Genomic DNA, 21,596 nt, shown 5'->3' on the forward strand with positions numbered 1-21,596 from the left:
GAGGTTGAATTTGTTCTGTTTGGTGCCAAGGGGAATAACCAAGAACAATGTGGGAAAGTTGCAAAAAAAAAAAAAACTAACTTAGGTTGGATGTCAGGAAAAATTCCCTAACCATTAGAGCTGTCAAAAAGTGTTATGGGTTGCCTCAAGAGGTGGTAAATTCACCACTCCTTGGAGGTCTTCGAGCAAAGGTTGGATAATCACTAGTTAGATGTATGACGTATTCATGAATGAGTTGGATTAGATGTCTGCTAATGTCTCTCCCAGTTCTCACATTCTGTGATTCTCTAATACAGCTCATTAACCTTCCATGTCTTATCCACTGGGTCAGTTACAAAATTGTGGCTTTTTTCATTTTTTGATCCCAAACCACATCTTCCAGCAACTGTTTTTTCTGTTTTCCAGTGCCCACTTTTGCACTGAAATTGTCAAGTAACAAAATACATGTTGGCATTTTTTTTTAGAAATTTTTTAAATACAAAGAATTTTTACATTTCCTTATTGTCTGAATTGGTGATAGTACATAAGTTGCAATTATTTTTATGGTGGTTTGATTGTAGAGAGCACTGGAAGATGAGATGCCTAAGCATTCATAAAATATTTTTCATTGCCTCTTGGCAAATGAGCAAACCACTAAAACCATGGGTTATGAGCCCTTATTGATGTGCTTACCTTTGATAGTAATCAGAGAGTTAATGAATAATGGCACAGTAAAAAAAAAAAGTAGTGAACGATCTTTTGCTCACAAAGACATCACCAGTGGGAAGAATAGACACATGTAGATAACATAAGTTCAGGGCATGCATATGGAAGAACATACATGTAAGGAACATCTATGACTATACTTACATGAAGGGGCACATGTAGAGAACATGTGTGGAGAAGGTTTGTGGGGAAAGACAAAAAAGAGGACTTTTTTGGGAAATGATGAATTTAAGACTATGTCTATGCAACATCCATTTCAAAATGTCCAATAGGTAGTTGGCGATGTGGGACTGGAACTTAGTAGTTAACATGACGGCTGTTTACACATATTTGTGAATCATTTGCCTAGAGATGACAATTGATTACCAAGTGAGATAGTATAGAGAGGGAAAAGAAAAGGGTCCAAGATGGAGCCTTAGAGGGTTACCCCAATTAGTGGGTATGGCATGGCTAAAGTTCCAGCAAAGGAGACTAAAGAGCGGTAATCAGGTAAAAGAACCAAGAGGGAGCAGTATGAGAAAAAACACAGAAGAGATAGCATCCAGGAGGGAGAGGTGATCAACAGTATCAAATGTAGCATAGAGGTCAAGAAAAGGCCATTGGATTATGCGATTGAGAAACTATCAGTAATTTAGGAGATAGCAATTTCAGGTGAATGATGAGGTTGAATGCTAGATTGCAGATTTAGGACAGAGTGAGAAGTAAAGATGGATGGATTTTTTTCAAGGCCTTTAGCTGAAAAGGGAAGAAGATACATATGATGATAACAGGGATGGTAGGATCATGCAAGAATTTCTCAAGAATTGGAGAAATGTGAGTATGTTTATAGGCATCATGTAAGGAGTCAATAAGTTGTGGAGAGAGAGAGATCCTACTGAGAAAGATACCATAGGAAGTATGAGGAGAGATAAGATGATCATGGACATCCAATCCAGTGAGTGGGGCAATGAACTACCTAGGGTGGAGAAGAATTGCCTTGCTGCAATAAGGAACCAGTTGAAATTAAATTACTCTTGTAGTGGACTCAGCCAGCAGTTTTGCGTCTTCCTCCAGGGCTATTCAGAAGCACACAAATTGAAGTGGAGGAATAGATGGTGGGAGCACTACAGAGTTGGGGTTTAGCAAGGTGTGAATGATGACAGATTAAAAGGTGAGATGAAAAAATTACTGAGACCCTAAGGGAACCTCTAGCCTAGAAAGTGGCAGATGAAACAAAATTGCCTTTGAACACAGTTGTAAAATCTTACAGAAGAGGGTGGTTAAAGATTATGAGTAGTGTCAGCTCATAGAACATCAAGAAGCAATGGAAGAAAAAACATGTACTGGAGGATTTAGCAGAGATCCAATTAAGCAGGAGTAGGCAATAGTTTGTGGAGTTGGCCTGGAAGAGGTGTGGGGCCTTGTTCTGGGGCAAGATGAAGCAAAAGCTTTCCTCTCAGAGTCCCGCTTTCCACAAAGAGAATCCAAGTAGATGAAGAATGCCTTTTGTCCTAACTGTGGTTGGATGGATAATCCATGGAGAGTCTATATTATCTAATCTAATTTATCTATCAACTCTAGCATCTATCATCTGTCATCTATTGATCTACACATATCATCTATCTAAATCTATCTGTCCACCCATCCATCTATCAATGTCTATCTGTTTATCTGTCTGTCTGTCTTGTACAGAAACTGCAAATGGACAATGAGTTGGGCCAAGAATTGAAGAGGAGGAAAGCAGCCTATAGACTGCTTTTGAGAAACTGCAAAGCTTTTTAAAAAAATGACCCAAACTTCTTAAAACAAAGCTCATTTTTTTTTTTAATACAAATATTCTTCCACGAAGTAATGGTACATAGTAGGCACTTGTTAATTGATTAATGCCTATGAGTCGTGGAATGTTACAAACTCCAAGGAATTGAGGTTGATAACACAAAAGGCAATGGAGAGATGGATGAGATGGATGGTAGGTGTATGCAAAGCACATGTTACAAATAATTAAAAAGGATAAAGAGTATAAAAGATGTCATCAAAGAACTGTTTGCTTTAAAAAATGTTTGTTCATGTAAAGAGAATGAGGGCTAACTGAAGCCAACTGTTTCAGTGCTGTGAGAATTAGAGGAAGATTCCCTTATTCATGGAATGGATCTCCCATGGTGAAATATGAGAAGCCAGGCACAAAATACATAGTTTTGAAAGACAGTGTTGGAGGGTGATTTGCATTGCTGGAAGCACTACTCTTAATGGAAAAGACGATAGAATCATTTGAGTTTTACATATAAAATCTTTATGAGAATAATCTACACATGCCTCTAGGACATCTCTAACCAAGGTATGAGAATGGAACAGCCAGATTCTTATAAAGGATATTCTGCTTGAGACATCTTTATAATACCACAAATTACTGAAAGGTACAAAGAATTTAAGATCTCATTCTGCTTATTGTTTGTGGACTATAAAAAAGCATTTGATTCAGTTGAGAAAAATGTCACCTTAAAAGGCTCTCCTTCAATAAGGGGGTCCCATGCAAATGGTAAGGTAAATTCTTTGAAGGATGTAATGAGAGATAATCTTATTTGACTGCCCTCTGATTATTTATGTCAAATGAGGTATGAAACAGGGAGACCCTATGCCCAGCAAAGATTTTTGCTGTTGTCATTCAGGATATCCAAATGAAAGGGGAATTTCCTATATACTTCACCTATATATGGTGAGGTCCTCCATGTTTTTGGATGACAGTGTGCTGACTGCATTAAGCCCTAAAACATAACTACACCTCAATGAGATCCATAATAACTTGTTCGGTTTAATTATCCACTTAGGAAAAATCAAGTGGATGAAGAATGTTCATTTAGCTGGACAGACAACTTATAGAGCTGGTTTATCAGTACGTATATTTTGGACAAAAACTGAACAGGTGGAGGAGAGAGGGTTGGATTGTGTTTTGGATACTGCACGGCGTTCTTAATGATCCAAAGATTCTTCCTGAAGCAAAGGCTCATCTTGTTAATATCAGCACTCTTCTGGTAATGCTATATGGCTGAGAACGATAGAATGTCAGTCTCTGAGGAATTAGAGTTGTTGCCCACCCACAAGACAATGACTGAAGTGCATGATAGGTGTGAGTAGGCTATAACGTATTACCAAAAAATTGCAAAGGAAAAGTGAAATAAAGTGTATTACCAGAGAAGGACATTGTCAGAAGAATATTTCCAGAGAAAGATATTTTTATGAAAGGATATGAACTGGTTATATGGTAAAAGTGAGGATGGATGGATGGACTCTGTTGGTGTCCAATACAATGTCAAGAGATCTAGGTAAAAGTCCCCAGCATATCGGATACATCCCAATGTAGATTAATAGGAGATGTGTATGAAAATAAACATATTTACTTCAGAATTAGACAGCCAATTCCTTCCACTTATGGTTCTGTAGCAGCAATTTCTGATCCTTTTTTGTTGCTGGTGGTGATCACTTCCTGCTCATCTCTGGCTGGTACTTCTTGGACAGGTATCTAAGCTGCTGTTTCGTCTCCCAGCGGTGCAATGCAGACTGAGCAGGTACCCTGTTATACCTTGAAGTCCCATCCTGTTCAAGATAAAACACAGAATGAATGTTATATGGCATACACTATAGAGAAAAACTAATTTTGTGAAAGAAGGGTCTTTAATTTTGTCCTTATGGTATGTCATATTAAAGCATCTGTGTCAGTTTTAGGTAAGTTTCAGAAAAATAGGAATATGAACTTGTATTATTTTTGAGAAAGAAAAAACCTACATCAGCAGTTTGAACCCACTATTCTCATTGTTTAAAAGGTCTATAGATTGGGGTATAGTTGGGAAGTAAAGATAAAGAAACATCTTTAGTAATTAGTTATTTAAAAGTGATCCAACATGAAAATTAAGATGCCCATACCGCAAAAGTCATGTCCTCCTTCCATTTATTGTCTTGCGGAAGCCGCTGTAACCGGTTTTTGCTAAGCTCCAGTTGTAGGCCATCAAACTTACACTTGAACCAGCGGTGAGCTTCTTCTAGGTTAGCTGTTATCTAGGAATGTGAATGACTGGGAGTCAGAAAAAAGGAATAGCCGTAAATGTAGCAATGTACTACTCTGACACAAAGTGTTTATTTGGGTAGAATGGGTAAAACTCTGAACTCAAGTGCCTTAAACCTTTTTTTGCATAACAGTTGACATATGGGCAATGATAACTCCTGATGAAGGTTGTATGTTGTCTTATACTATTAGCCTCTTTCTAACTTATTACTTCTTGTTGCCTTCTCAGATTATTTTTGTCCAAACCTGTGATTTCAGCAGTATAAGGAACTCTCAGTGTGGAAAACCCTTCCCTGACAGAGATGGGCAACTTGTTTCAAACTATAATTGTAGAGAGTTGCTCAGGACAGAAAGAAGCTAAAATGACTTGCTCACTGTTACACAGTTCACATGTGCTAGAGGGAGAACTCGAACTCATGTTTTCCTAATTCTAAAGCCAGCCCTGAAGGTACTGGAAGAGATGGGAAATAGAGTCACAATCTAGGGTTGCCTTCTCAGATAAAAGGCAGGACAGGTCTTAGAGTCAGAGTTCAAATCCTGCCTCAGATACTTAACAGTTAGGTTCCCCTGGGCAAATTACTTACCATCTCTGTATTAGTTTCTTCACCTGTAAAATGAGGAAACTGGACTTGATGACCTCTAAGGGATCTTTTAGTTCTAAATGTATGATATTTATACTTTTTCCAATTTCATAAATTTCCAAATTATCAATATTAACTGGGCAACCTATAAATAACTACTGCCTACAAAGTGGCTTTGGGCACGGGCTCTTCCAAGGCTCCACAAGAAGGTCAGCTCAGGTCTGCTCGGTAGTAGGCCCTCTTTTGCAAAGAACTAAAAGGATAGGTTTTCCTCTTTGAATCTTGATATATTGCAGTTACACTGTTTGCCTTGAAAGGACTGAGGATAAAGACACAGATAGGATTTTTTTCTTCTTTCTCCCAAGTAAACAGACAAGTCAAGGCCATATTACATACAAGTAATATTAACGATGATGTCTGATAGAAAGGTTTAAGTACTCACCATTAAGAACATGAGTGTAAGATAAAATATCACTGCTAGAAGACCAATGAACAAAGTCACTAATTATTGTCAACAAATAATTACATTAGTTTAAACTAGAGTCATCTGTCTTCTGTAATGCCTGTCAATAAATTAAGTCATCTCTAATTTTATTTTTTATCTCTAATTTTAGCATTACATATTTTGTAGTAGTTACTTGAGGCTAAGCATTTTTACATAATGATATGTTAATCAAGGTACAGGGTCTCACTAAACTAAAAAATATTTGGGATAGAAAATCTGCTCGTGGCTAAAGCCATTTGACTAAAGAGACTAACTCCTGTGTCTATCTTTTATGTCCATGCTTCTGGCTCACCTGTTCTGATTCCGCGCTGGCTTCTTTCAGTTTATGTTCCGTTACTTCTTTACATTTTCTTAGGTGTCTGATTGTTTCTCCCATTTCCTGCAGAGGAAAGTGATGCAAAGATCTTTTTAAAAAATGCCATTTCTGTTCATTGAGCAAGTAGCTTTGGCAGCAAACAGGCAAATAGTAAAAGTGTGAAAGGATAAGCCCTGCCAGTGAGATGGTTGCAATAAGGGGAGGAATTGTGATTGCTTCAGTCTGGCTGGGTCTGGCCTCATTTGCATGATCTCTGCTGGCTACCAAGAGAAAGAAGGTGATAGCTAAGTCGTCTGGAGCTTGGGGAGGTAATTCTTTCTTTATTTTTTTTTATAATTCTTTTTATTTATTTCATTAAATGTTTTCCAATTATATGTAATGTTTAAATAATCATTTAAAAAATTTTTTTTCAGGCAGCTGGGGTTAAGTGACTTGCTCAGGGTCACACAGCTAGCAAGTGTCAAGTGTTTTTGGTCTGAGGTCACACCTGAACTCAGGTCCCCCTGACTTCAGGGCCAGTGCTCCATCCACTGCGCCACCTAGCTGCCCCCATTTAAAAAAAATTTTGAGTTGAAATTCTTTCCCTTCCTCTTTCCCCTACACCTCCTTGAGAAAGCAAGCAGTTTGATATCAATTATACATGTGCAGTCATGCAAAACATATTTCCATTTTAGCCATGCTATAATAGAAAACATAAACAAAATAAAACAAAAATAAAGAGAGTTAAAAAAAAAGCACGCTTCAATCTACATGCAGAATACATCAGTTCTCTTTCTGGAGGTGAATAGCATTTTTCATTTTAAGTCCTTTGAAATTGCCTCAGGTTATTGTTTTGACAGTCTTTCATAGTTGATTATTCTTACAATATCGCTATTACTGTGTATACTTCTTCTGGTTCTGCTCACTTCATTTTGTATCAATTCATATAAATCTTTCCAGGTTTTTCTGAAACCAATCCTGCTCATCATCTCTTATATCACAGTAGTATTCCATCATAATCATATACCACAACTTGTTTATCCATTCTCCAATTGAAGGATATCCCCTCAATTTCTAATTCTTTGTCACCACAAAAAGAGATGCTATAAATATATATATATATATATGTATATATATATATTTACAAATGGGTCTTTTTTCCTTTTCTTTGATCTCTTTGGGGCAGAGACCTACTACTGGTCATGCCGAGTCAAAGGGTATGCATAGTTTTATAGCTATTTGGGCACTGTCTGAAATTGTTCTCCAGAATGGTTAGTCCAGTTCAGAACTCTACCAACAATGCATGTGTCCCAATTTTTCCACATGCCTTCCAGCACTTTTCATTTTCCTTTTCTGCCTTATTAGCCAACCTGATAGGTTTGAGGGAGTATCTCAGAGTTTTAAGAATTTGTATATCTAATCAGTAGTGATTTAGAGCACTTTTTTTTCACGTGCCCATTGATCTCTGATTTCTTCTTCTGAAAACTGCCTTGTTTCATATCCTTTGACCATTTATCAACTGGGAAATGGCTCTTTTTTTTTTTTTTACAAATTTGGCTCAATTTGCTATATATTAGAAATGAGGACTTTATCAGAGAAGTTTGCTGTAAAAATTTCCCCCAATTTTCTGTTTTCCTTCTAATTTTGGTTTTAGCTCTGTAAAATAATTTTTTGGTAATTTGATTGGTATGGCACTGAATAAGTAAAATTAACTTAGTTAAAACTGTAATTTTTATTGTATTGGTTCAGGCTATGCATGAGTGATAAATATTTCTCCAATTGTTTAGATCTTTATTTCTGTGAAAACTTTTGTAACTGTGTTCATATAATTTGTGGGTATGTCTTGCATATAGACAGAGGGAGGTAATTCTTTTTTTTAAGTGAAAATTTTTATATTTTATTTTTTCCAATTATATGCAAAAAATAATTTTTAACATTTGTTTTTTATTTTGAGTTCCAAATTCTCTCCCTTCCTCCCTCTTTTCCCCTCTCCTTGAGAAGGCAGTTTGCTATAGATTACACATGTGCAGTCATTCAAAACATATTTCCATATTAGCTATGTTGCAATTTAAAAAAAAACAAAAAAATAAAGTAAAAAACATTTGCATTTATATTTGCATTCAGACTCCATCAGTTGTTTCTCTGGAGGTGAATAGCATTTTTCATCATAAGTCCTTTGGAATTGTCTTCGATCATTGTATTGCTGAGAATAACTAAGTCATTCACAGTTGATCATCATAAATTATTGCTGTTACTGTGTACAATGTTCTCTTGGTTCTGCTGACTTCATTTTGCATCAGTTCATACGTCTTCCCAAGTTTTTCTGAAATCATCCTTCTCATTTTTTATAGCACAATAGTATTCTATTCATATACCACAATTTGTTCAGCCATTCTCCAACTGATGGGCATCCCCTCAATTTCCAATTCTTTGCCACCACAAAAAAGAGCTACCATGAATATTTTTGTACATATAGGTCCCTTTCCTTTTCTTCTGATCTTTTTGGGATACAGACCTAGTAGCAATATTGCTGGATAAAAAACTATGCAGTTTTATAGCCCTTTGGGCATAGCGAGGGAGGTAATCATTTTTTTTAATTCTCTTTTTAAAAATAATATTTTATTTTCCCCCAATTACATGTAAAGATAATTTTTAACATTCATTTAAAAAATATTTTCAGTTCTAAATTTTCTCTCTCCCTCCCTCACTGCCCCCCCCCAAATAGTAAGCAATTTGGTATAGGTTATATGTGTTCAATCATGCAAAACATATTACCATATTAGTCATGTTGTGAAAGAAGACACAAATAGGGGAGGTAATCCTTAAGAAGATAATAGGTAACCAAACCTTTTGGATATCTCAGATTGGCCCAAATAGAAATCATTACCTTTTCTTCAGAATACACTCCTGTACTGAACTTTCCTGTTTAAGTTGGGGTCCCATCTATTCTTGGAGTCCTCTAGGCTCATAACTGTGGTGTTAAACTCAAGCTTTTCATTCTCCTTCACTTCACCCAACTAATCAGCTGCCAAGCATTACTTTTACCTCCATAATATATGTTACACAGAACTCCTCTGTACTCATGCATCCATCCCTTATTTCAGGACTTCATCACCTCTTGTTTGGACTATTGCAGTTGCCTCCTAGGAAAGCTCAGGTCTCTCCACTTTCACTCCAAGCCATCCTATACAATATAGTCAACATTATTTCAATAAGCACAGAACTGACCATGTAAGTCCCCTACTGCATAAACTTGAAAAGGTTGTCTACAATAGGCGCCTCAGCTTCTCCTCTTGCTCTTTTTTTTTTGTCCTAAGTTTGGTTTACTAAGTGGTAAGTTTATAGCTAGGTGCACAGTGGATAGAGCACTGGGTCTGGTGGCAGGAAGGAATTCAAATCTGGTCTCAGACATTTACTAGCTGTGTGACCTGGGCATGTCACTTAACCTTGTTTACCTCAGTTTCCTTATCTGTAAAATACCCACTCCAACATCTTTGCCAAGAAAACCCCAAATGGGGTTATGAAGAGTCAGACATGACTGAAACAACTGAACAAGTTTACAGATTAATGTACATTAGAGGCAATGATTCAGTTGGAGGATACTGGACCTTCTCTAAGCAGCATGATGAAATCTACCAATAGTATGGTAGAAGTTTTGACCTTTTTCAAGAACTTGGCTTTTCTGGCCGGCAAAGGTAAGCCTGTGCATCTCTTTGTGTTTCTGCACCAGTCTGGTGATCCACCACATGTCAGGGTTTTGCCCGATAGCTTTATGAAATGAGTCACTAAGAATAACCTAGAAGAATTTACAGGTTGAATCTTCACCCACCCAGCAGGAGTCTAGGACTCTTAGGGCCCCACAGTGGCATCCAGCATTCTGAAGGCTCCTGGCACACTTTAGCTGACTGACTCCATGATGCACAGTTTTACCATAGACTGCACCCTCGGGAACTGGAGGTGAACACAAATCTGGTAGATGACATAACCTTGTTTAGTCTTGTATCCCAATTTGTGAGTTTTATCAGGCCTGGTTGGCCAGGGAGCTCTATGGAGGGAAAATAACTGGTGGCATTGCCAGCAATGGACCTGTAAGAGGAACTGCGTAACATCTGACTGTTTCTTCCTACAGAATTCTTGGATGCATTTCTAAGCCCCCACCCTGGCTTACACCTGATACCTTCCATCAACTGGAAAGGAAGAAGGCACCTTCACACAATCTTACTCTCTTTTTAACTGTTTACTGCCTAGCTTCTGACCTCATCATTCAAAACTACTCTTTCCAAAGTTACTAATCATCTCTAAATAGCCAAATCCAATAGCCTTTTCTCAAATACCTGTGACACCTGTGAATACCTCTCTGCTACCTTTGACAATTATCCTCTTTTCCTTGATACTCTGTTCCATGTTTTTGTGACCCTATTTGATCCTAATTCTCCTCCTACCCATCTGACCTTCTCAGTCTTCCTCGCTAGATTTTTGATCAGGTCACACCCACTTGTGCACTAGCTATGGATGTCTCCCAAGGCTCTATACTGGGTCCTCTCTTCTTCTTCTTCTATACTATTTTATTTTGTGACTTCATCAACTCCCATGTATTGAATTATCACCTCTATGTTGATGATTCTCAAATAACTACCCAGCCTTAGCTTCTCTGCTGATCTCCAGACTCACATCTCTGCCTATGGGACATCTAGAACTGGATGTCCAGTAGACATCTTAAATTCAATCTGTCTAAAACAGAATTCCTTATCTTTCCTTGCATATCCTCCCCTCTTTCTAACTTCTCCATTACTCTCTAGGGCACTACCATATTTCCAGTCACTCAGTCTCCCAACTTAGTTGTTATCTTCAACTCCCACTTTATCTCAACCCCCTACCCCATTCATTCTGTTGCCAAGGCCTGCCCATTGTACCTTGGTAACATTTCTTATGTCTACTCCCTTTCCTTCTCTGACACTGATACTACCCTGGTACTGGCCCTCATCACTTCACAGCTGGCTTATTGCAAAAGAATGCTGGTTGGTCTCTCTGCTACAAATCTATCCTCTACTCAGCTGTCAAAGTGATCTTGCTAAACCACATCATATGTCTACTCAGTAAACTCCAGTGGCTTCCTATCACCTCCAAGATAAAATATAAAATTCTCTATTTGACATCTGGAGTCCTTCACAACCTCCCCCTCCCTTCCAACTTTCCAAGGCATAAACCACATCCACCTCGTGTACTTTACCATCCAGTGACACTAGCCTCCTTATTGTTCCTCACACAAGGTACTTTATCTTTTGGCTCTGGGAATTTTCTCTAGTTGTCCCCTATGCCCAGAATTCTCTCCCTCCTCATTTCTGCCTCATAGTTTCCCTGGCTTCCTTTGAGTTCCACCAAAAATCCTGCTTTCTACAAGAAGTTTTTCCCAATCCTTCTTAATTCCAGTACTGTCCTTCTGTTGATTATTTCCAATTTATCCTGTTTATAGCTTGTTTGTGGAAAGGTGTTTATGTGTGTCTCTGCCATTAGACTGTGAAATCCTTGACAGCAGGTCTTCTCCATTAGATTATGAGCTCCTTGAAGGCAGGCACTGCCTTATGCCTATCTTTGTATCCCTAGTGCTTAGCACAGTGAGTGGTACATGTTGTTGCTGAGTCATTTCAATTGTGTCTGACTCTTTATAACTTTTGCTTGGCTTTGACTCTTTTTCTTAGCAAAGATACTGGAGTAGATTGCCATTTCCTTCTTCAGCTCATTTTACAGATGAGGAAACTGAGGCAAACAGAGTTAAGTGACTTTCCAGGATCACACAGCTATTAGTGTCTGTGGCCGAATTTGAACTCAGGTCTTCATGACTCTAGGCCTGGCACTCTATCCACTGCACCATCTAGCTGCTCTGACTGGTACATGGTAAGCACTTAGTAAATATTGTCTGACTGCCCTATTATCTCTAGGATAAAAGGTAAGATTCTCTGTTTGGCTTGTAAAGCTCTTCTTTCATAACTTGATCCCAATCCATCTTTTCAGTCTCATTATGGTATCCCTTTCCTATATTCTATGTTACAACCAAATTGGACTTCTGTTTCTTATGCATCATTCCATTTCCTACCTTTATGCCCTTGTTTTGGCTGCTCCCCATCCCTGGAATGCTCTCCTTTTTCACTTTTGCCTCACCAAATCCCTCACTTCTTTCAACCATGCTCATGATTTCAGAAAAAACCTGGAAAGACTTACATGAACTGATGCTGAGTGAAGTGAGCAGAACCAGGAGAATGTTGTACACAATAACAGCAATATTGTATGATGAATGCCTTAGCTATTCTCAGCAATATAATGATCCAAGACAATCCTAAAGGACTCATGATTGAAAGATGCTATCCATTGTTAGAGAAAGAACTGGTGGAGTCTTAATGTAGACCAAAACATACTATTTTTAACTTTTTTTTAGTTTTTCTTTTTTTAAATCTTTTTATTTATTTTTAGTTTTCAACAATCAACAAAATTGTCATTTTTATTATATTAGCTCGGCCTACCCATGAGCAACTGATGTTTTTCCAGTTATTTAGATCTGACTTTATTTGTTTGAAAAGTGTTTTGTAATTGTGTTCATAGAGTTCCTGGGTTTGTTTCGGGAGGTAGACTCTTAAATGTTTTATAATGTCTGTATAAGCTTTTGAGTTTCAAATTTTCTCCCCTTCTCTCTGTGCTTCCCCCTCCAAGACAGCATCTGATACAGGCTCTACATATACCTTCCTATTAAACATATTTTCACATTAGTCATGTTGTAATAGGAGGTTCCTCCAATAGAAGGAACCACAAGAAAGAAGAAACAAAACAAAACAAAACAAAGCAGTAGAAAAAAAAAAGAGCAAATAGTACATATGCTTCAATCTACATTCAAACTCCATAGTTCTTTCTCTGGATGTGGATAGCATTTTCCATCATGAGACTTTTGGAGATGTCTTAAATCCTTGCATTGCTGAGAAGGGCTATGTCTTTCAAAGTTAGTCATTGCACAATGTGGCTGTTACTTTTACAACATTCTCCTGGTTCTGCTCACTTCACTAAGCATCAGTCCATACAAGTCTTTCCAAATTTTTCTGAAGTCTGCCTGCTCATCATTTCTTATAGCACAATAGTATTCCATTACATTCATATACCACAACTTGTTCAGCCATGCCCCATCAATTTCCAATTCTTTGCCACCACAGCAAGAGCTGCTATAAATACTTTTGTACATGTGGGTCCTTTTCCTATTTGTATGATCTCTTTGGGATACAGCCCTAGAAGTGCTATTGCCAGGTCAAAGGGTATGCACATTTTTATAGCCCTTTGGGTATAGTTCCCAACTGCTCTCCAAAATGGTTGGATCAGTTCACAACTCCACCAACAATGTATTAATGTTCCAATTTTCCCACATCTTCTCCAACATTTATCATTTTCCTTTTGTCATGTTGGCCAATCTGAGAGGATTGATGTAGTACCTCAGAGTTGTTTTGATTTGTGTTTCTCTAATCAATAATGAGTTAGAGCATTTTTTCAAATGACTATAGAAGGCTTTAATTTCTTCATCTGAAAATTGCCTGTTGATATCCATTTATCAATTGGATGATGACTTGTATTCTTATAGATTTGATTTTCTATATATTTTAGAAATGAAGCTCTTATCAGAGACACTGGTTGTAAAAATTCTTTCCTAATTTTCTACCTTCCTTCTAATCTTAGTTGCATTGGCTTTGTTTGTGCAAAAACTTTTCAATTTAATGTAATCAAAGTTATCCATTTTACTTTTCGAAATGTTCCCTATCTCCTGATTGGTCATGAATTCTTCTGTTCTCCATAGATCTGATAGGTAAACTATTCCTTGCTCTCCTAGTTTGCTTATAGTATCAGCCTTTATATCAAATCATGAACTCATTTTGACTTTATTTTGGTATATGGTGTGAGCTTTTGGTCTATGCCTAGTTTCTGCCATACTCTTTCCAGTTTTTCTCAGCAGGTTTTTTTCTAAAGAGTGGGTTCTTATCCCAGAAGCTGGGGTCTTTGGGTTTATCAAATAATAGATTGCTATAGCCATTGACTACTGTGTCTTGCATGTTTAACCTATTCCACTGATCCACCACTCTATTTCTTAGCCAGTACCAAGCAGTTTTGATGATTTCTGCTTTATAATACAATTTGAGATCTGGAATAGCTAGGCCACCTTCCCCTGCATTTCTTTTCATTAGTTCCCTTGATATTCTGGACCTTTTGTTCTTCCAAATGAATCTTGTTATTATTTTTTCTAACTCTATAAAATAATTTTTGGTAGTGTGATTGGTATGGCACTGAATAAGTAAATTAGCTTAGGTAGAATTGTCATTTTTATTATATTAGCTCAGCCTACCCATGAGCAACTGATGTTTTTCCAATTATTTAGATCTGACTTTATTTGTTTGAAAAGCGTTTTGTAATTGTGTTCATAGAGTTCCTGGGTTTGTTTCGGGAGGTAGACTCCTAAATATTTTATAATGTCTACAATAAGTTTAAATGGAATTTCTCTATCTCTTGCTGTTGGGCTGAATTTACCCTTTTCATTTTTGATACTGGTAATTTGGTTTTCTTGTTTCTTTTTTTTTTAAATCAAATCAACCAAAGGTTTATCTATTTTATTTGTGTTTTTTTCCCCCCACAAAACCAGCTCTTGGTTTTATTTATTAGTTCAATAGTTTTCTTAATTTCAATTTTATTAATCTATCCTTTGGTTTTCAAAAGTCTATCTTTCCATGGCCCTTTATTACATATAATTTTTATTGCATCATGATCTGAAAAGGATGCATTTAATATTTCTGCCTTTCTGCACTGGATTGTGAGGTTATTTTTTTTTGTATGTATAAGTGCCATGTACTGCTGAGAAAAAAAGAAGTATATTCCTTTCTATCCCCATTCAGTTTTCTCCAGAGGTCTACCATGTCTAACTTTTCTAAAATTCTATTCACCTTCTTAACTTCTTTCTTGTTTATTTTGTGGTTAGATTTATCTAGTTCAGAAAGGTGGAGGATGAGGTCCCCCACTAGTATAGTTTTGCTGTTTATTTCTTCCTGTAACTCTCTGAGCTTCTCCTCTAAGAATCTGGATGCTATATCACTTGGTGCATATATGTTTAGTAATGATATTACTTCGTTGTCTATGGTGCCTTTTAGCAGGATGTAGTTTCCTTCCTTCTCTCTTTTAAGAAGATCTATTTTTGCTTTTGCTTTGAGATCAGGATTGCTACCCCTGCTTTTTTTTACTTCAGCTGAAGCATAATATATTCTACTCCAGTCTTTTACCTTTACCCTATGTGTATCCCTCTGTTTCAAACGGGTTTCCTGTGAACAACATATTGTAGGATTATGGTTTTTTAATCCATTCTGCTTTGTTTCCATTTTATGGGAGAGTTCACCGATTCACATTCATAGTTATGATTCTGTGTCTTTCACTCTATCCTATTCCCCCCACTCCGTTTATGTTTTTCTTTCTTTCTCCCTTTCCCTCCTCACTAGTGTTTTGCTTTTGATCACCACCTCTCTCAGTCCACTCTCCCTTCTATTAGCTCCCTCCCTTTCCTTCCCCTTTACCCTTACTAATTCACCCCTTCCCTCTTCTTTTCCCTTTCCCCTCCTACTTCCTATAGAGTAAGTTAGATTTCTATACCTAACTGATTATGTTATTTCCTCTTTGAACCAAATCTGATGAGAGTAAGGTTCAAACAACGCTCATCTCCCTCCCTTCTTTCTCTCTATTGTAATAGGTTTTTGTGCCTTTTCATGCAATATAATTTACCCTTGTCTGCCTCCTCCTTTCTTTTTCTCCCAGTACAGTCCCTTAATTAGATCTACTTACTCAGATCCACTTAACCCACTTAATTAGATTTTTTTATCATTAAATCAAAGTCCACTTATACCCACCCTCTCTGTTTATGTGTACCCCTTTTAAATGATATAATAACAATACAGTTCTGGAAGAGTTACAAGTGTCATCTTCCCCTGTAGGGATGTAAACAGTTTGCCATTATTAATAACATGTTTGGGTTTTTTTTTTCCTGTCCTGTTTACCTTTTTATGCCTCTCTTGAGTCTTGTATTTGAAGATCAAATTTTCTGTTGAGCTATGATCTTTTCATCAGGAAGGTTTGGAAGTCCCCTATTTCATTGAATGACCATGTCCTCCCCTGAAAGATTATGCTCAGTTTTGCTGGGTAGTTGAACCTTGGTTGCAATCCAACCTCCTTTTCCTTACAGAATATAGTATTCTAACACCCTATGATCTTTTAATGTGGAAGCTGCGAGATCCTGCGTAATCCTGACTGTAGTTCCATGATAATTAAATTATTTCTTTCTGGCTGCTTGCAGTATTTTCTCTTTGACCTGGTAATTTTGGAATTTGGCTATTATATTCTTGGAGTTTTCATTTTGAGATCTCTTTTTAGGAGGTGATCAGTCGGTTCTTTTGATGACTATTTTACCCTCCAGTTCTAGGACTGCAAGGCAATTTTCCTTGATGATTTTCTGAAAGATGCTGTCCAGGCTCTTTTTTTTTAATCATGATTTTCAGGTAGACCAATAATTTTTAAATTGTCTCCCTGGATCTATGTTCCAGGTGAGTTGTTTTACCAATGTGTTAGTTTATGTTTTTATCTATTTTTTCATTCTTTTGTTTCTGTTTAACTGATTCTCACTCTCTCATAGTGTCATTAGCTTCCACTTGCCCAATTCTAATTTTTAATGAATTGTTTTCTTCTGTTAGTTTTTGTACCTCCTTTTCCATTTGGCCCATTTTAGTTTTTAAGGAGTTCTTCTCCTCAGTGAGTTTTTGTGCCTCTTTTTCCATTTGGCCAATTCTGCTTCTTAAGGAGTTGTTTTCTTCAGTGTCTTTTTTTTTGGCAATTGGGGTTAAGTGACTTGCCCAGAGTCACACAGCTAGTAAGTGTCAAGTGTTTGGTCTGAGGCTGGATTTGAACTCAGGTCCTCCTGATTTCAGGGCCGATGCTCTATCCACTAAGCCACCTAGCTGCCCCCTCAATGTCCTTTTTTTTCCAGTTGGCCAATTGTATTTTTTAAGGACTTGTTTTCTATAGTTAATTTTTGTCTTCCTTTTCCAAGCTATTGACTCTCTCTTGCATATCTCTCATTTCTTTTCCCATTATTTTCTTCTATCTCTCTTATTTGACTTTTAAAATCCTTCTTGAGCTCCTCCAAGAAGACTTTTTGGACTTGAGACCAGTTCATATTTACTTTTGACGTTTTGGATGTGGGTATATTGACAATATCGTCCTCTTCCGAATTTCTTAATAAGACCCTATGGTCATTGTACATTTCTTTTTGCTCATGGTGTTTGCTTATTTCCTGACTTAAAAAAAAAATTGAACTTTCCTGCTGGAGATCAGGGGGCACTGACCAGAGCTTCTTGTGCTGGGAGACTGGGACCTGGTCACTGGCTTTGTGTGCTGGAGCCTCAGGTGCTGGCAGTTGGAGGCTGTAGGATTCTGGCAGCTTATCTGGTGTTGGGCTGGAATTAGCAACACTGGAGCTGGGGTAGGGATGGGGAATCTGGCCCCTGGAAGACGCCTGCTCACCTGGGCCTTGTGCTCCTTTCTTTGGCTTCTGCTCACCCAGGCCTTGCACTCCTTTCTTTGGCTCCTGCTTACCAGGGTCTTGACCAGGGATGTTTCACTGCTGAAGGATGTCTCTCAGCCTGGAGCTTTACCTCTTGGAGTTGTGCTTCCCAGAGTTTTGCTGAGGCACCAGGAGACTTGGCTGCCAGAGAATGTCATGGCACACGGTAGTTTTCTGAGCCAATGTCCACTAGTTCCCCTGCCTGTACTAAGGCATTTGGGGGTCCTGGTGTTGGTGCTTGCCTGCTCCACCAGTCTGGGGTTCAGGATCTCACCCTGGTATGCTGAGGTGGGTCTTTCCGCTAGCTTGCTGGGATGCCTCCTATTCTGTACACCTCCTATTCTGTACTCCTCTCCCAGAGCGAGAGAGGTCTTTCCCGTTAGTCCCCCAAGCTTCCTGGGCTACAAGAATGCTGCATCCCATCTTTCTGCTGGTTCAGCTGTTCCAGGATTGTTGCTGGGATTATATTTTCTGGGCTTTCAGAGGTCAATAAGGGAGGATTACAGCGACTTATTTCTTACTCCGCTATCTTGGCTCTGGGAAGTGGAATTGAACTTTCTTTATTCTTTTTTTTTTTTGGTTTGAGTTTTCTTCCACAAAATGACTAATATAGAAATGTTTTACATCATTGCACATGTATAACCTGTATCAGATTGCTTACAGTCTCAGGAGGGGGAAGGGCAGGGAAAGAGAGAGAAAAAAAATTTACAACTCAAAACAAAAAACAGGATGTTAAAATTGTTTTTATATGTAAATGGGGAAAAAATAAAATGTCATTTAGAAAAAGATACAGACTATGCTCCACCTTTTACCTAAAGCCTTTCTTCATATAATAAATATCAAATTGATTGCTTCCTCAAAGAGAGGGGAAGAATGGAGGGAGTAAGAGAATTTGGCACTCAAAAATTTATCAAATGGATGTTAAAAAAATTTTTTACATGTAATTGGGAAATATTTAGTAAAATATATAATATATTAAAAAGCCTTTCTTGATCTTCTCAAGATCTTCCCTCCACAACTACCTTGTATTAACTTTGTATGTATTTATTCTGGACATATTTATAAAGGTTCAGGTTGATTCCCCCAATACAATGTAAGTTCCTTGAGAGCAAGAGTTATTTTATCGGTTAACTTTATGTCCCTAGCACTCAACAATTCTAGCCCTGGGCTTGCTGATTGGTACTACTAGAATAGCAATACTTTCTACAGCGTAAATATTAAGAAGTAGGAAGACCCTGAAAAACAAGATCTCAAATATCTTTTGAGGCCATATTTAGTCAACTATATTTTAAGAATGTGGGCTTTGTTCTAATAAACCGGGAGTGTTTTTTTGGTAGTCAAATGCTATAGTCTCCTCCCAGGTATTACTAGGGGGAGAGGCCCAAATTTTGTATTTCTGTATATAAGGGTAGACTAAGGTTTTTCCACTATATTCAGAAAGTACATCAGCTATTATGCTGGGCTTCAGCATGTGATCATAGATGACTCTGCCTCTGATCTAAACAGAAGCTCTTTACCTGGCACCGACTCTCCAACTCTAGCCTCATTTTTCGTTCTGCCTCTAGTCGTAATTGTTGTTGCTTATTTTGTGCTGAGAAATCATGTTGGCTCTTTGCTAACATCTGCATTTCCCGCTGCAGAGTGGTCACTTCAGCCACAAATTCCTTGATGCTCAGTGACTGGAATGGCATACACACAAAAGATTGAATGATCATGAGCAAATGTGGGACTTTGTATTCCAGGATAAATATATAGTTAGTACAAAGTATCTACCTGTTCATAATCCTTTTTCTGATATTGATCCTTAATTAGCTCCATTTGCTTCAATTCTGTTTCTATTTGCTGAAAACAAATGAGGAATAGTGTAAGTAAGATCATGGAAAATCTGCTTGCCCCATTTGTCAGTAGGATGCATAGAACCATATAGCATGAGTAGGTTTTTCTTCACATCTAGTCTACTGGCACTAAAGAACAAGCTTCAGCCCAATCAATGTGAGGAGTGGTTCAGTGGCCAGTACATATCTAATTTTAACCACATCTCTTCACATCAATATTTACTTGTTGGGGGTGAGGGAGAAGTAGACTGTTCATTTCTCACCCTGTTACTTTTCTGGACTTTAGAGTCTCCAGAAACTCATCATTATGTAAGATAAATGAATTTAACTCTGAAACACACTATCTCAGTACCCCCTGCATCTAGAATCCCTCCCTCTGATTGGAAAGGTGGAGGTGGAAACTGGAGAGCTTGTCCTAGATCCTCCACCATTTAAAGAGGATACCCAGGAAATTCTCATCATTTCTCACCCAAGTGCTTTACTAGACTTCATCATCTCCAGAAACTCAGCATTCTGAAAGATGAAATCAACTCTGAAACTCACACTTCCTCAGCATCACCTGCCCCTGGGGCCCTCTTTCCTTCAGGTTGGAGAGGGTGGAAGGGGGACATTTGGGAGCTCCTCCCTGATCCTCCACCACTTAAGGAGGCCAATTAGGGAATTTTCTTCATCATTTCCCACTTGGCTGCTTTCTTGGACTTCATGGTCTCCAGAAATTCATCATTCTGCAAGATGAAATCAACTCTAAAACTCATACCTCTTCAGCACCTCATCCCTAGGGCTCCTCCTTCCCTCTGGTTGGAGCAGGTGGTAGGGGAGGACATTTGAGAACTTCTCCCTGACATGCCACCATTTTTTCACCTGGTAGCTTTCCTGGGCTTCATGGCCTCCAGAAAGTCATTGTTCTTTAAGTGAAATCATCTCTGAAACTCTCACCTCTTCAAATCATTTCCCACCCCTGCTGCAGGATTTTATCATGCTTCATTGCTAGGTAACCGCCCTCCTACACACTCCCACTTTTCAGTTTCATTTTATATTTTGCCTCGTCCATTACATTGTGAGCTTTTTGAGGACGAGGACTACCTTATGCCTTTCTTTGTATCCCTTGTGCTTAGCACAGTGCCTGGCACATAGTAGGTGTTTAATAAATGTTTATTGACTCTCTGTTTCAAGGCAACCTTCTTATTTACCAGCTGTTGCTAGTACTGCCTAAGGCAATACTATTAAATATTCTGAAAATTTCTTCTCCTGGCATCAATTGCTTATATTTCAGTCTAGGAGACAGTGTTAACAGAGGGTCTTAAGGTAATTCCTTGTGACAGAGGGCCTTCATACAACCTTTATTCTCTCTGCATTCTGGACATTTTGAGCCTTGGAAGACAAATGGTGCTTGATCTGGGCCTTCTGGCTCTTTAATTTTTCCTTGAGATTGGCTAATGTTTTCTCTAGTTCTGTCACTTTCTGTCGCAGCTCTCTGTTGGCCCGAGACACTTCCACTGATCTGGAGTTGGCATCATCAAGGGCTTTCCTCAGCTGTAGGGCACAAATAAAACCATGAGAATACTTTCACCTTCCATTTCAGTTACATAAGTTTATATCATTAATTTTACAGTCTTTTCTTTCTCTTTTTTTTTTTTTTAGCAGGTGAGTTGGATGCCTTATTGTGGTATGGAGATTTCTCCTGATGATTGAAGGCTCTATCAGTAGAGCACAAGATCTAAGAAGTCTTATGCCAAGCTAGAAAGGCTCCAAGAATGAGCCCAGTGACTACAAGAGGGTCATCACTTGGGTTATCTACTGAGTGATGAGTTTTTAAACCACAGCAACTTTGGAAGACCACCTACTAAAAGATGCAGAGGTTGTATAATCTATATTGGTAGAAGTATGATCATAGATCCCTGGAGTACTGAAGCATTTACCCTGACCCCCAGAAATCAGCCAAAGGTCTAACTCAAAAATCTTCCAGAGGTGAAGTTCTAAAAACAATTCAGTTATTGTTTATGGTTTGAAAAGGCATTC

At 38.1% G+C, this 21,596-nt stretch overlaps 1 protein-coding gene and 1 pseudogene across 1 annotated transcript in view; both read right to left on the bottom strand.

The window, feature by feature from the left end:
• Positions 1-3,892: 3,892 nt before the first annotated feature.
• CCDC150 (coiled-coil domain containing 150) overlaps positions 3,893-21,596 on the bottom strand; it is a 120,808-nt gene continuing 103,104 nt past the window's right edge. The window contains exons 21-26 of the mRNA XM_020993626.2: positions 20,916-21,110; positions 19,516-19,584; positions 19,260-19,421; positions 6,120-6,206; positions 4,603-4,734; positions 3,893-4,275 (exon numbers count right to left, since the gene is read on the bottom strand). Of these exons, the coding sequence (XP_020849285.1) occupies positions 4,159-4,275; positions 4,603-4,734; positions 6,120-6,206; positions 19,260-19,421; positions 19,516-19,584; positions 20,916-21,110 (762 nt within the window). The 3' untranslated portion in view covers positions 3,893-4,158. The remainder of the gene's footprint in view (positions 4,276-4,602; positions 4,735-6,119; positions 6,207-19,259; positions 19,422-19,515; positions 19,585-20,915; positions 21,111-21,596) is intronic.
• On the bottom strand, positions 9,697-10,526 carry LOC110213282 (large ribosomal subunit protein eL15 pseudogene; annotated as a pseudogene).

The sequence above is a fragment of the Phascolarctos cinereus genome, unplaced genomic scaffold, assembly GCF_003287225.1.
Source record: "Phascolarctos cinereus isolate Bilbo 61053 unplaced genomic scaffold, phaCin_HiC Scaffold_726;HRSCAF=1367, whole genome shotgun sequence".
In the NCBI taxonomy this organism is placed as follows: domain Eukaryota; kingdom Metazoa; phylum Chordata; class Mammalia; order Diprotodontia; family Phascolarctidae; genus Phascolarctos; species Phascolarctos cinereus.